Here is a 15,660-nt window from a genome sequence, read left to right as displayed (position 1 = left end):
ATCTCCCATGTTCCTTACCTACAGCCATGTGTGATATGTGTAGTCTCCATGCTAAGTAGTTAGGACATGGATTAGAGTGGGTGGGGAGGATATAAATGGCATATATAGACTAGCATAGACAATATAGTTAGAGGGTAGAAGTAATTACATGTGAGTCTTCAAGGGAGAAGAGGCAATGAGATAATTTTCTGAAATAAGATCCAACTTCTAAGGTGCCATCTCAGCCTTGCTTTTCTGTCACCAAATGCTCTAAGCTAAATGTGTAGTGACTCGGAAGGCTCATTTCTCATCTTCTTATCTCTGTGGTTTTCCATTCATGGCTTTTAGAACCCACCTATCTTCTTTTTGCACTGTCCTGGACTACGAACATTGGCATTAGTATTCCCATTGCCTATTCACGTAATCTGTCCAGACTAGTTTCTAGAAAGACAGCTTCAGTCAGCTCCTTTACTTCCCTGTAAGATTGGTTCACATGAGGTGCTTGTTCTGTTTCATTACTTAGTACTCATCTTGGGAATTTACCTCATGACTGACAAATACAATCTTTTTTCAGATACTCACCTGAGAATTAATTTGGGAAGAGACAAAGCTAACACAAAAGAGGAAATGAAACAGTTTTTGTATTTACAGAAAATATTCTGTCAACAAATTTTAATAATATATTCTCTAACACTTAGAATTTAACGATTTAGTATAAATATATAGTATAACATATTCAAATAAATACATTTCTAATAGAGCATAGAGCCATCAGAGAAAAAGTTGTTTAACCATAGGGAACTGGATTAGTAGGCTGTTGGTCTCCTGAATAAAATGTGATAAATTGATTAAAATTCTTAGGAGAACTCTCTGGCAAGAAAAAAAAGTATGTGGAGAGATGGAATTTATTTTAGTTATAGTCTATAACTAATCTTAAAAATAAATAGGAAGACAATAGAAAATATATCAAGTTATAAATGTTAAATACTTCTAAGATTTTGTTATATGATTATTACTTTATAACAAAACTGTCATTTAAAACTCGTGTCTTCCTTTTTCCTCCTCCAGTCAAGCCTTCGCATTTCCCCTCCTCTGCCCTTCCTTTCTATGACGGGGAATGGTCCCAGAGACCCACTAAAGATGGGAGTTGGGTCCCGAATGGACCAAGAACAAGCTGCTCTTGCTGCAGTTACTCCCTCTCCAACCAGTGCTTCAAAGAGATGGCCAGGAGCTTCTGTGTGGCCATCCTGGGACCTTCTCGAAGCTCCTAAAGACCCTTTCAGCATAGAAAGAGAAGCTAGACTACACCGGCAGGCTGCAGGTGAGTGCAGCTTGATTCTGGGTAGACTGAGGCCTGAGGCTTCATTCTAGAGACAATTGACCTTTGCTTACACAATAGTTAACTCTTCTAGAGGAGGGTTTGTTAGTGTGGTGAGGCTTTCAGGTCTGTGTAAACCATGTATTTTGTATAATAAAGGACAACCTTGAGACTGAGGTTGAAAGAGGCCGACAGCCTGGCACACAGAAAGTGGCTGGCTCCACCCACCTCTTACTGTCAGCTTCTGTGAAAACTGACTGTGCCCTACCCTTGCTTTAGATTGTTGCATGAGAAAGACAAATTCTTGAATATAATGCCTACAGTTGTGTCTGCCTTTGCTGTTTCTAATTCAGAGTCACAGCAGTCACAATTCATTTGCTGGCTTTCTGTCCTGATATTTTTCTGATTACGTTCAGGCTATTAGCCTCTAAAGTATGGGATATTCCAGATGCTCTGATATCTGATCTAATCTCTTTGAAATTCTTTAGTTTTTATCATTTAAATGATAAGTGAAGGCTGGAGAGAAGGCTCAGAGCTTAAATAGTCCTGGCTTCTCTTCAGAGGACCTGGGTTCAGTTCCTACCACCTACACAACGCTTAACGACTGTTGTAGCTCCAGTTCCAGGCGTTCAAAACCCTCTTCTGACCTCTACAGGCCTCAGGTGTGCTCACAGCACACAGACATGCATGCAGGCAAGACACCTATGTACATAATACAAAAATAAATTAAATTTGAGTTTTTGGGTTTTTGTTTTGTTTTTTGAGACTGGGTTTCTCTGTGTAGCCCTGGCTGTCCTGAAACTCGCTCTGTAGACCAGGCTGCCCTCGAACTCATGATCCTCCTACCTCTGCCTCCTTCAGCAAATCCTACCAGCGGGCACCACCACAACTGGCAAATTAAATTTTTACTTTATTGGTTTGTTTGGTTTTGGTTTTCAAAGACAGGTTTCTCTTTGTAGCTCTGACTGTCCTGGACTTGCTTTGTAGACCACACTGGCATCAAAATCAGACAGTCTCTGCCTCATGAGTGCTAGGAATAAAGGCATGCGCCACCACTACCTGGCGAGGTGCATAATGTTAAGTGTGCATTAAATCTGTTTTTCACATTACCTCTGAGCTTGGAAGTAAATGAGCTACTTACATCATTAACTGCTAGTGTTTCCAGTTATATCATGGTTCTGAGGTACCTGAATGAATGAACATTATTTCTCTGTTAGATGTGTTTGCATAGAACTCATCCCTATCTCATTCTCCCCTAATGGTGTTTGTTTGGTGGTTCTGATAGCTCATGTTCGTGTTTACTATGTAGCCACTATATGGTGTGCTTTCTGGAGGCTTCTCAGTTTTGTATGGAATATTGCTAGCATTGCCCCATTCCTTTTGTTTGTTTTGCTTTGCTTTATTTATTTTTTTTTTTGAGACAGGGTTTCTCTGTGTTGCTTTGGAACCTGTCCTGGAACTAGCTCTTGTAAACCAGGCTGGTCTCGAATTCACAGAGATCCACCTGCTTCTGCCTCCCGAAGTGCTGTGACTAAAGGCGTTTCATCGCCACCACCTGGCCACAGTGCCCCATTTCTTGTCACAGTAACACATAAGTCTTGTACATGTTGGGTAATGGCCTGGTATCCAGGAGGTAATAATGGCTCATCTCCTTGAATGTGTTCCTTGGTGCTGAAGGAGAAGGGTAATATGTTGAAGAGTAACCAGTCCTCACCTAGATCACCTTCCTATGTGAAAGGCCTGAACTAATTGCCAAGAGCAGACTTCTGGAAATTATAGGACAGGCCAGTCTTAAGAGAGTTCCAAACATACACAACAGAAAGGGCCTCTTGGCATAATTGGGTTTGGCATAAGTAGGAAGCTGAGGGTTTGAACAGAAATCCATCATCGTACCGTGTGGGCAGCAGGGAAGCTCAGTGCCCACTCAGGTGCTTGTGCACGGGTTTATCGGGCATGGTAATGTTCTTATTCTGTTGAGTGTGTTTTTGACTTCTGTGGTCCAGAGACAAGATAGGGAAATGTGGAGTTTTTACCTCGGAGAGACAGTCTACTGGGGTCAGAAACTTAAAGAGAATTGCATATAAAATTGTCCTGTCTACTCTTTTTTTAATAAACTATTTATAAATCTACTTAGTACTATAAACAATAGCAAGATAAAACTGCTTTGTTGCTAGTTTATTGGTTATATAGTTGAAATTGCTTACGTTGTGATCATTTTTACCCTGCATTTCTGCTATTCCTTTCAGTTTTATTGTAAGCAAAGCTGCTGAGGTAGGATTATCAAACTTACTTTAAATAGTTGACAAAGTTTTCTGTCTTTCAGAATAACCATGGATAGTCTTCTCCTGGGCAGCCAGGTTGGAATGGTGACTGCTGTGTTTCTCGTCAATAAGTCAGTTTCAGAGAAGGGTAGTGACTTGTTGATTGAACTCTTGTTTTCTCTTTGCTTCCTTCCAAAGCTGTGAATGAAGCTACCTGTACCTGGAGTGGCCAGCTTCCTCCCCGAAACTATAAGAACCCCATCTACTCGTGCAAGGTGTTCCTAGGAGGTGTTCCTTGGGATATTACGGAAGGTGAGCTGCCTCTAAGATCTCTTACAAGAGTTGGAGGTGGGGCATATCTTTAAGGAGTGTGAGCCCTAGGCTCCTGTTTAGGGCCTGAACCTCTGCCTCAGCAGAGTGTTAAAGGAGCAGCTGAGGGGAGGGTGTATTTCATAAGCTTTCAAAGTGATTATGTTTGTCTGCTTACCCATGAGACCAGAAGTCGATTCTGAGCTGTTTGTCAGGAGCAGTGAACCTTGGGAGGAGTGCTGGGGGGTCCTGTGTGTGCGTATCTTTCCTGAGTAGTCTGTTTCTTGGTTTCTGCTCTTGCCCACTGTGCAGCTGGATTGGTTAACACCTTCCGTGTTTTTGGCTCTCTGAGTGTGGAGTGGCCTGGTAAGGATGGCAAGCACCCCCGGTGTCCTCCCAAAGGTAATATGCCTAAAGGTAATACAGACATGGTAGGAATTTTTTTTTGCCCTCCCTCACACACACTGTACCACGTGGTGTTGGGATGCCACAGAAGCATGCTGGTAATGCAGGCACTCCAGGGTGCAGTCAGCACATCCTCTTCAATTTTGCACGTTTCCTTTGTCCATCTGTCCAAACTTGCAGTGCTGTAGGGAGCTGCCACCAGACCCCTTCCTGTGCACTTCCCTCCAAAGCTAAACCCCACCTTTCCTCTTGAATAAGGCATTTCAAGAGTGTGCCTTTGCTGCCTCAGAAGCTTGTCATCTGACCCAGTTCTGAGATTCCCTTTGGAGTTGTCAGGAATGAGGACCAACTATCTGATTCCTCGCTGGTCTAAAATGAGATCCTGCCCTATAGAAAGAAGCAGGTGCTATTTTCTCTCTGCTCCATCTTCATTGAAATTGAACCAATGGTTTAATTAGGCTTTTAAAGCAATACCTACATCCCCTGACAAAGTGCTACTTTTCTTGGCTTTGCTGAACAGAGCATTCTCTGTGTTCTGGGGTAGAAAGCTATATAGTAATGGGTGGGGTCTATTGTTTTGGCCTGACAGTTCCTTCCTTAGTGAAATAGGATGTGCATCTCTCTCCCTTAGCCTGGGCATAAGACATAGTAAGTACTTCATTTGACAAACCTTTTCAGGAGTAGAACAAAAATGTACTTTGGGATGAAGGATTGATTCAGCAGTAGAGTACTTGCTTAGCATGCACAGACTATAGGTTTAATCCCCAGCATCTACCTCCCTCCAAAAAATGTCCTGTACTTGAGGCTTCCTCCCTTAGAAGAAACTCCCTGCTCCAAAGCCATGGCTCTTTGGCCACCATAGAGGACATTAAATAGCCACCCAAGGAATATTAAAGTGTCTTTTCCTTTTGTTGGGTAGGGTATGTGTATTTGGTGTTTGAACTAGAGAAGTCTGTCCGGGCCTTGCTTCAGGCTTGTTCTCATGACCCGATGAGCCCAGATGGCCTGAGTGAATATTATTTCAAGATGTCCAGCCGAAGGATGCGCTGCAAAGAGGTGAGTTAGCTTAGTGTGCTGCTGCGTTAGTTACTTTCTTTTGCTGTAGTAGTTCTGTTTCTATTGCTGTGATAAAGCACTATGACCAAGGTTGCTTATAAAAAGAAAACAATCTCAGTTGGGTTTACAGTTCCAGAGGGTTAGAGTTTATGATGGTAGAGTGAAGGCTGGCAGCAGGAACCTCAGAGAGATCACATCTCTAAACCTCAGGTATGAGGCTGAGAGCGCATTTGGAATAAATAGCATGAGTATTTTTAAACCTCAAAGCCTGTCCCTAGTGACACACCACCTCCAACAAAACCTCAGCTCCTAATCCTTCCCAAATAGGCCCACCAAGGACCAAACATTAAAATGTGTTGCCTACGAAGGCTATTCTCGTGTAAACTAACAACAGTCATTGTGATTACAATCAGACAATTTACAAAAGAATAATTTGGGTTTATGAGTCCCGAAGGATAAGAGTTCATCACAGTGGCACACACCTTTAGTCCCAGCACTTGGGAGGCAGAGGCAAGCTGATCTCTGTGAGTTCGAGGCCAACCCAATCTACAAAGTGAGTTCTAGGACAGCCAGGGATACACAGAGAAAACCTGCCTCGGAAAAAAAAAAAAAACACAAAAACCCTTCATTATGGCAGGAACAAAATGCTAAGAGTTCATATCCTGCATCATAAGCACAAAACAGTGGGAACAAGTTAGAAGTGGCAAAAAGATTTTAATCTCAGAGCCCACTCCCAGTGACCCAATTCCTATAGCAAGGCTATACCATCAAAAACATTTCAAACAGCACCACCAACTGGGGACCAAGTTCAGATGCCCAAGACTTTGGGGGACATATCTCATTCAAACCACCACATAGCCTTCCTGTGTCAGGATAATTGGCATGTTATGGCACTAATTTCTTGGAACCAGGGTGACCGTTATTCTTGCTGTGGCAAGAAGTCTGCTTTTCTTGTCCGTGGTAAATACATCACTATCTTATAAATTATTTTTTAAAAAAGCCAACTGTTGGGTCTTGTTAAAAGGGAGGTAAAGGGGAGGTATGTAAAATGTGCACAAACTATCCTAGAACCAGTGGATCAAGCTTTTCCAGCCTCTCTACTCTGCATTTAAATTCTAAACCTCAACATAGAGATAAAACCGGAAAGCAGCAACTTTCTCTACTTGGACGAAACTGATAAAATCTACAGATACATTCTCCTGGTTCTCAATACTGTGCCTCTGACCCTATAATATGTAGTGGGTGAGTAAATTCTTCTTTAGTGCAAGTCCAGCCGTGGCTACTTCCTTTCCCTCTCGGGGCTTGTATTACATAGCATTATCAACGTGTTGGTTTTTTATACATTCTTGGCATAAGTCTGTGTCCTGAACATCATACTGATTTCACATTGGGAAACTCATTGCAGATTCTTATCTCAGGCTTATTGACTCATTCAGGTGGAGTTTAGGAATCTCTAACTCATTTGGGAAGTAATCAGACTCCCCAGTTGGTACTAGTGGATAGAGTTGTGAGAACCACTTATTTTGAGTTCGGGAATTGGTGTGGTGCTGTTTTTATTAGGCTGATTCCAAAGAACTTCACTTTTGTGACATTAAACTACTGTGAAATTTATTGTGCCCGAGAAAGTTGAAAATATCTCTAGTTTAAAAGATCAGTGCTTTCCAGGGAGCAGACATGACTGGGTAGAGCACAGAGGATTTGGGGGCTGTGAGATGACATGCAACTACCATTGTAGTGTGTAAAAGTCGTCACACATTTCCTCCAGACCAGTAATTCACAGCGAACATGAGGAAAACCCAGTGTAAGCTGTGGTCTTGAGGCAGCGGTGATTGTCAGTGCAGGGTCATCAGCTAGAACAGATGGACCTTCTAGTGCCGAATGCTGCTAGTTGAGGCTTGTGTGGGACAGTGTGTGTGGAAAATGTTCGATAGTGCTGTTTGCTGTGAACCTAAATCAACTGTTAGAAAGGAAAGTCTATTTTTTAATCTATATCTTAAAGGGTAAAGAGCCCCTTAGGGTGGTCACAACACTTTTAAATAATCCATTGACTAATCTGGTTCTTTGCTTTATAGAAGTTCTTCTGTGTTTTTGTTGTTCAGTCTGACAGTTGGTCATTCTCTGGCTCCCACAGTGACCCAGGTTCCCTTCTCTCATTTGATTGGCCCTCAGACAGCAAGCTGGAGCTCATCGTATCTAAGATTAATTCATATACACTTTTCCTCCTTTATCCCTTGATTTCACACAGGAGACTGTCACAGCTACAGGACAGTCGGTCTGCCTCATGCCCCTGATGATACCCATTTCTTACCGCCTAGCAGAGATTGAGTCTCCCTTTGATGCACCAGCTTCAGGATGTCCCAGCTTTCTCACTTCTGTGAATGTTTTCTTTGTATGTCCTGACTATTGTCCACTATTATCAGTACAGTATTTGACTCTCTCTTACTATCTCTTCTCAGATATTTATACATTTCTGCTCACACTGATTCGTCTGTCTAACCTCCTGTCCTATGAATACCCTTATAATCTTTGATACATCCTGTAACTCTATATTGCCCTGTGTGCAAAGTAGCCTTTTTCATGAATTTGTAGAGCTGTTGACTTTCCTGGTACCTTCTACCAGGCTCTCCAAACCTCAAGCCTTGTAAGTCTAGGTCCTATCTGGTTGGTTCTTGCTTACCCACTTGAGAAGTCTGACCTCTACAGACTTCCATTGAACAATATTTACTTTTCCCCTGTGACCATTACCACCAGCCTTCTTTAGGTCTTCATTGAATTGTCTTTACCTCCTTGGGTCTGCCTCAGTTCTCTTCCTACTTCAAAACATTTTAAAAGATCTTCACAGACTTAATTTTCCAAAAATAGTTACTGGCATTTGTAAGTCTGCTTCATTGTAATGCCCTCTGCCTGCTAGACTAGGTTTGATTCTGGGAGTCAAGGAATCAGAGGACGGAGGATGTCGCACTTTCCCCAGTGATACTGAGCTTTTTTTTAATACCTCAGATCTTTGTGCATGACTTTACATACACATGGGGAGGGGCAGTGAGGGGGGAGAGAGAAGATGAGAGAGTATGTTCTTGTTGTTGCTGCACAAAGCCCTCTAAATACCTAGGTTTAGACCAGTAACCATCTCAATGATATAAGTATTTCCACCCTTTTATTCTTAATGCTTCTAGCTTTTAAATGCTCTATTAGTTCTACCTTTCACAGGGCTCTTGTTCACTTTCTTGAGAATTCATGCTCTGTTCATTCCTGTGGCCCTTAGTTGGAAGTATAGAAGTGTGGGCCTGTCAGTTTGCTACTTTTGCTTACTCTGCAGAACGAGCAAGTTCTGTTGAATTTTCTCTCACCATTATGAACACAGGAAATTCAGCTCAAGTTGTATTGGATAAGGTTGCCTTGCTGGAAGCCTGTGTGTCTCAGATGGGTGGCAGTGCCCTTTCACCCCACATGGCCTCAGTAACTGCAGCTATGATACAGAGCACGTGTCCTACCATATAGGACGCTCTCTGAAGCTGCCAGCTGATAAACCTTCGGGGGGATTTTCAGGTGCAGGTAATCCCTTGGGTCTTGGCTGACAGCAACTTTGTCTGGAGCCCATCTCAGAGACTGGATCCCAGCAGGACGGTGTTTGTTGGTGCCTTGCACGGAATGCTCAATGCTGAGGCTCTGGCTGCCATCTTGAATGACCTATTTGGTGGAGTGGTGTATGCTGGGATTGACACAGATAAGCACAAGTACCCCATTGGTGAGTGTCCTACTTCTGTGTACCTCTGGGAGTAAATTAAGACTATAATACCTGCCCTTGAGAATGGAGAGAGAACTGACCCAGGTTTGCAGATCATCTTTTCCTCCAGAAGTTATCAGTACTGGCCCACCTTGCTTCTGCTTCTGGTTCCCACATGGGGAAAGAGTGAGTGTAATATGATAATATTGGTGGAAATGAAGAAAGAAGTTTGTTGAAATTCTCAAAGTACACAGCCAAACAACTTAGGACAAACTATAGAAGTATTGCATTTAAAGACTGTACCGAGAACTTGCCAGGCTCCTTTATTAAAAATTCTTGCCAGACATGGTGGCAGATACCTGTTGTCCCAGCCCTTGGGAGACAGAGGCAGGAAGATCTCAGTTCAAAGCCAGCCTGGTCTACAGAGTGAGTTCCAGGACAGTCAGGGCTATACACACAATGAGACCTTGTCAGGACAGAAGAGGGGAGAAAGGGAAGGAAGGAAAATTTGTTTTGTTTTTACATCTTTGATGTTGTTTAGAGTAAGAGACAAGATCAGGCTCCAAAACTACAGAGAAACCCTGTCTCGAAAAACCCAAAAAAAAAAAAAGAGAGAGAGAGAGAGACAAGATCAGATCAAAGGTGCTTTCTGGATAACTCAAAACCTGGGATAACTATTACGACTATTGTTCTACCTTAAGGTGGTCTGTGTCCTGACCACTGAGTTTTGATCCTTTCTGAAAAAAGGTTAGTTCCAGACTTCGTACAGTAATCTCAGTGATTGTGTTTGAAAGCGGAACAGACCTTAACTCTCTGATCAAGGCATATACTTAACCCTCCTTCTCAGATGCCTGGTCTATCCACCCACACTGAATCTGATCAGGAACAAGCACTGTGTGCTTGTCGATTCTGTGATGCAGATGGAGAACTAGGACTTCAGAGGCTGTAGGGGAGGGACCACACTTGGCAGGAGGGGGATTCGTCTGCTTGTTCCTGGTTCTCTAAGGTACCTCTGGGTCAGGCTAGGTTTGATGGCTATTTCTATCCCTCTAGAGAATTTAGTCTGCAGCATAGTTTCCACCTGAGCCCTTTCTCCTTCTCTGTGAATCTACCTGCACAGGAGGAGCGCCTTCCCTTTCCTCTTACGAACTTGTCTTATGTCATTACTGTCTAATGTGATAGCCACCACCAGAAGGTGGTGAGTATATGTGTTAAAATATCTGGAACACAGTGCGGTGGTGGTGGCACATGCCTTTAGTCCCAGCATTCAGGAGGCAGAGGCAGGTGGATCTCTGTGAGTTTAAGGTCAGCCTGGTCTACAGAGTGAGTTCCAGGACAGCCAGGGCAACACAGAGGAACCCTGTTTCTGAAAAAAAAATCATGAACATATAAAACATATTAAAATTCCACTACTTTCGATTTTGCTGTGACAACCACTAAATAAGAAATTACATGAATACTTATATTTACGTCAGACAGCACTGGTATAGAAATAGGGTTTCTTGAGTGTTTAAGAGAATTTGAACAGAATGTGTAAGCTTTTGCTGGGTTTTCTTAGGGTCTGGTCGCGTGACTTTCAATAACCAACGTAGTTACCTGAAAGCAGTCAGCGCTGCTTTTGTGGAGATCAAAACCACCAAGTTTACCAAGAAGGTGAGTGTCTGGTTATGCCCTTACTGAGAGACCTGGGTCAGTTTCAAAAACAGCGTAGTTCAATGGTAAGGCGATGCGCTCCACTACAGACCTAACCTGCAAGGGTTGAGGGGGCCTTTGTCTCTGGGGACTCAGGAGAAAGGGACCCTAGACTGTCAGCTTCCTGAGTGGGTGTGGGTGGGGAGAAGTTCCCTTGTTTTGGTATTTGTCTGAAGTTGAGTAGATTGACTGTCTTTATCACCTTTTACCTGAATCCTCTGAGTACTTCCCTGCTGCTCATTGATGGAGAGCCAGGGTTCATTTTGCTGAGAAGAGCAGGCAATAAAGCCTTGTGGTTGTTAAATGTTAGAAGCAACCAGTTCTGTCTCTGTACAATATGAGTCTATGCACTAAGATCCATAGTTGGCCCTGGCCCACAATTCTGTCTGGGCTTCATTAGAACAGACAGACAGACTGCATCCTGTGTACCCAGTAACATGCTCCTAAAGTTCACCTGACCCGTAGAACCATTTTATCTCCCTATGTTGCTGTTCCTCAGGTTCAAATTGACCCCTATCTAGAAGATTCTCTGTGTCTTATCTGCGGTTCACAGCCTGGCCCTTTCTTCTGTCGTGATCAGGTAAGTTCCCTGGGTACTAGAAATGTCTAATTTTACCACAGTTAAAAAATGTGTTAAGGCATATTTATGATGTTGAGTATTAGAGTTCTCATGTGACTCGTAATGCCTGAAAGCATAGAGACAGTAGTCAAGAAAGGTACACTACAGATTCAGTCTGGGAGTGTCAGGGTGCTTGTTGTATTTTCCCTTTCCCTTCCTGGACTACTGCTGTACAAAATGGCCATTGGTGATGATGATAGGTGCTTTTTGGTGTTTTGTTTTTTGTTTTTTAATTGTCTTACTGTGTAGTCCTGACTGGCTCAGGACTCATGTAATTAAGCTAGCCTTGAGCTTGCAACAGTCTCCTTCTTTCCCACTGCTCCTACCAGAGTCTTGGTATCATTGTCATGTGTTACTATACCCAGATAGTGGTTCTGTGGATACTGAGTAGTTGGGTACCTGTGAATCAAGCACTACTGATACATTTTTTAAGTCTGACAAGCATGTCCAGCTACAGTCTCTGATACTATTTGCCTCAGGATAGCTATGAATGCTGCCCAACCTAAAAATGTAATTTTAGGACATTTTTACCTCCCACCTTGTGAAGTATTGGTTTGGTTTTGTATCTGGGTTGTGTGGTTCTCCAGCGTGAATCAACATGTGTTGCAATGCCAGAAGGTTAGGCACACCTTGCTGGGACTGAGTTTTTCCCTACTTTACTTCTGAACTTCTAGACAACTTTGGTGTTTGTATCTGGGTTCTAACCATAGTTGTCAGAGGGGAAAGCTACATGGAAACTTTGTATTGGGAGTCTCTGGGTGGTGGAACATGGATGGATCTGCGTGTGTTTGGCAAAGAAACTGACTTTCTTTGCTTTCCAAGTTCTAAAAGAATCAAAGGCCTGCACTACCATGCCCAGCCTCTTTTTTCTTTTTCTTTTGTTTTTTTAAGTAACAAGCCCAGTCCCACTGTGCTACTCATAAACTCTTGGCAGTCCATCTACTAAGGGATAAACCCTTAAAGAAAACTGACTTTCTTTCTTCCAGAAGCTGTAAGCTGTCAGCAGCTCTCAGCTAGGAGTAGTGGCTTGTGAGCCTTTTTCCTGTTAATGCTGGAATGTTCTTTGGGTTTATCTTGTGTAGGCACAACCATCAAACCACATTTTGAAACCTTTTCTGGTATGTTGGGAACCTTCCAGACTCTAGCAATCCATCCATGTTTAGTTTGGCTTATAGTACTGCTGTTTGCACGAAGCCTGTTGCACACAGGCTCTCGAGGGAACGCAGAGTAAGCCTGAAAACAAGTATCTTTCTAAATCACGTTCACAGTGAATCATGTTTCACATTCTTGGTAGGAAGTTATGACTTGCTTAGGTTATTCAGCTAGCAAAACCAGTCACTTCTCACTGAGAAGAGAAAGGCATGTCTCCTTATTCTTGAATCTGTAACAAGTTCTTCAAACATTCTCTCATGTTGGCAGCCATGATATTCAACTGCTCTGGAGGTGATAGGGGTGGGGAATTGGGAAGCTGCATGGACTCTCTACACACCAGGAGCCTAAAATGTTTGCATAAGGGTACACATGAAAAAGGATAGCATTTATTTTAGTCAGCTGGAGCTCTGTTACCATAAGAGGGCTAACAGGAAGTATCTCTTCTAGCCCCACAGAAACCAGAAGGCTTCCATCTCCTCTTGAAGTAGAACTTTTATATCTAGTGCTAACCTCTGTTTTCCTAACCTAGGTGTGCTTCAAGTATTTTTGCCGAAGCTGCTGGCACTGGCGACACAGCATGGAAGGCCTGCGCCATCACAGCCCCCTGATGAGGAACCAGAAGAACTGAGATTCCCTCTAGAGAAGCTGACCTTGCCCAGTGGCCTGTATTGCCCAAGGTTGGCAAATCAGGCCTGTACCCTGCACTGGCGCCCAAGGAGCTAGCTTTCTGCAGACAAGGGAAAATTGTAGTCACCTTTGTACTTGCTAAATCTGTCTTTGTTTCTGCACTAATTAATGCACAATGAGTTTTGTCAGGTTTTGTTTTCAGGGGTGTGCCAGGAGCAAGGACCCTCAGGCTCACCCTCAAGCAAATGTAGTTTTCCCAGATTCTAGTTCCTCATTTTGCAAATGAAAAGAAAACAACAACAAACTGTGTGTCCAGAAGGTATTGACACAGAAGCCTACACCTAAGTTTATTTATTAAAGCGCTTTTTACATTCCTTGCAATACTGACGGTGGTGATGCGCAGGTCTCATTGGTTCATTCTTGCAGTTGCCATACAGTGCCTTTCCATTTATTTAACCCCCACCTGAACGGCATAAATTGAGTGTTCAGCTGGTGTTTTTTACTGTAAAAACAAGGAGACTTTGCTCTTCATTTAAACCAAATCATATTTCATAGTTTACGCTCGAGGGTTTTTACTGGTTCCTTTTTACACTCCTTAAAACAGTTTTTAAGTCATTTGGAACAATAGATTTTTTTTTCTTTTCTGGCAGCTTTTAACATTATAGCAAATTTGTGTCTGGGGGACTGCTGGTCACAGTTGCAAATCAAAGCATTTGTAACCAAGGGAAAAATTATTTTATTTAAAACTGGACCGGAGGGAAAGAAAATTAGGTCTGAGCAGCTGCTGTATATAGTTTTAAATGGTTTGTCGCACCTTCTTACGTTGCACTTACGTGGGGGGAGGGTTGGTAGAAGTTTTTAATCACAGTCACAGGGTTTTTTCTTTTGTAACTGAGCTTAAAAATTTAAAAAAAAAAAGGGCTGCTTTTTGGTGGGGGCAGTTGAAGGCTCACAGGAGCCCTTTCTCTTAGAGGGGCAAGTACCCTTCCTTACATCTTTTATTTGAAGAATGTATGAATCAACAGAGTTGACACAAAAATGCTACTGGATTTTGAAAACTTGACTTTTTCTTTTTAACTACTACTTGCCCCTCTTAGGGATGCTGTGTGCCAAAGAACCAGTGTCGTCCCCTCCCTCCTGCTGAGCTGATGTTGCATTGTTCATATCCCAGCTACTCTGTGGGTTTTGTGAAGCTGTGTGTGAAGTCTCTACCTCATTGTTGTATATGCAGGCAAGACTGCACTCTCTACAGATGTGTGGAGTAAGCTGTGGTGTACTTTTTTTGGCACATAATAAACACGTTGCAGCAGAGTTGTGCTTTTGTCTCAGTGTCTGGGGTGTGTATAGCAAGCAGGTAAGATTCCAGAGAAGAGTCCTCTTTTCTTGGATTTTCTGCAATAAGATTGCAGCTCGGGGTAATAGTATGAGTGTGTGAAAACTGGCCATATATGTGACACTTGTTACATCCTGGTCAGCCAACTTTGGAGAGATCTGTCCAGTAGCTGGTTGATTAAAATCCGAAACAAGAGACCTTGTTTCAGTTCCTTGGCCATCAAGAATGCCCACAGGCACAACCACCAAGGTGACAGAGCCACTTGTACCCTGCTCTCCTGTGAGTTCTGGCATGTTTCTTCTCTTAGACTCACGTGTGCTGCTGTCAGCCCTTTCTGAGTGGATGCTACTTTGCTTTTTTGGTTCAGGGTCTTTGTGTCCTTGTGTTGGAACTCCTTCTGTAACTCAAAGTTTTGTAGCTTCAAACTCAACAAAAGTCTGCCAGTGAAGCAGGCATCCTAAAGGATGGGATTGAAGGTGTGCACCACTGTCCCCAGCAGCACTTTGGATTTTCTTGCCAGCCCTTAACTAGAGTTTTTATGACAGGGTGATGATGGTTTTCAGGTAGAGAAGTTGTGAGCCAGCCTGCTGAACTGCTTTGGGAAACTCTAGTCTGAGGTTGAGGGACTCCTATGTACTAAAGCATCCCTCCTGTAAGGTACAGAAACTCACTACTGATCAGGATTTCTGTAGTACTGTTGGAACTAGAATCCATTTGAAGCCTCGCAGCCACTTCATTAGCATTTCATCGGTAAAACTAAGCTTGTGCAACACTGAGAGCACATTAAGCCCTTCATCTCTTTAGTCTCTTCCTGTTCCTTAGACAATGGCATCTCTTTTTCCTCCCTCCATGAGCTACTTTCAGGTAGGGTTTCTTGCGCTTCACCATCTGACCATGATGTAGATGAGTTGAAGGTTGAGGCACAGCGGCGGTCCCCTGGATACGTCCTACGTGGCTGGCAGTCTCATGTTTGAGTCTAGGACCCCATCGTCCCAGGAAACCGAGGAGAGGCCCTTCCTAGGCTGATGAGGACACTGGGCAGTGACTTAAAAGCCTGCTTTGGGTATGGCAGGACAGCCAGAAGTTGAATTTTGGATTCTTAGGTATAGGTTCAATTCCTATTGTTCTAGAAGTAAGAGGAGTCAAAGGAACTCGGCAGACATGAATTGCGCTTGGAGATCGTGT

At 43.1% G+C, this 15,660-nt stretch overlaps 1 protein-coding gene across 1 annotated transcript in view; it reads left to right on the top strand.

The window, feature by feature from the left end:
• The window catches only part of Cpeb1 (cytoplasmic polyadenylation element binding protein 1), a 72,482-nt gene extending 59,339 nt beyond the window's left edge, over positions 1 to 13,143 (top strand). The window contains 8 exon segments of the mRNA XM_038313928.1: positions 1,048 to 1,300; positions 3,757 to 3,870; positions 4,180 to 4,284; positions 5,192 to 5,328; positions 8,875 to 9,073; positions 10,611 to 10,705; positions 11,244 to 11,324; positions 13,045 to 13,143. Coding sequence (XP_038169856.1) covers positions 1,048 to 1,300; positions 3,757 to 3,870; positions 4,180 to 4,284; positions 5,192 to 5,328; positions 8,875 to 9,073; positions 10,611 to 10,705; positions 11,244 to 11,324; positions 13,045 to 13,143 — 1,083 coding nt within the window.
• The last annotated feature ends 2,517 nt before the right edge of the window (positions 13,144 to 15,660 follow it).

Source organism: Arvicola amphibius, chromosome 12, assembly GCF_903992535.2.
Source record: "Arvicola amphibius chromosome 12, mArvAmp1.2, whole genome shotgun sequence".
Taxonomy (NCBI): domain Eukaryota; kingdom Metazoa; phylum Chordata; class Mammalia; order Rodentia; family Cricetidae; genus Arvicola; species Arvicola amphibius.
Note: the sequence above shows the minus strand (reverse complement) of the source record. Positions and strands in the feature narration are given on the sequence as shown.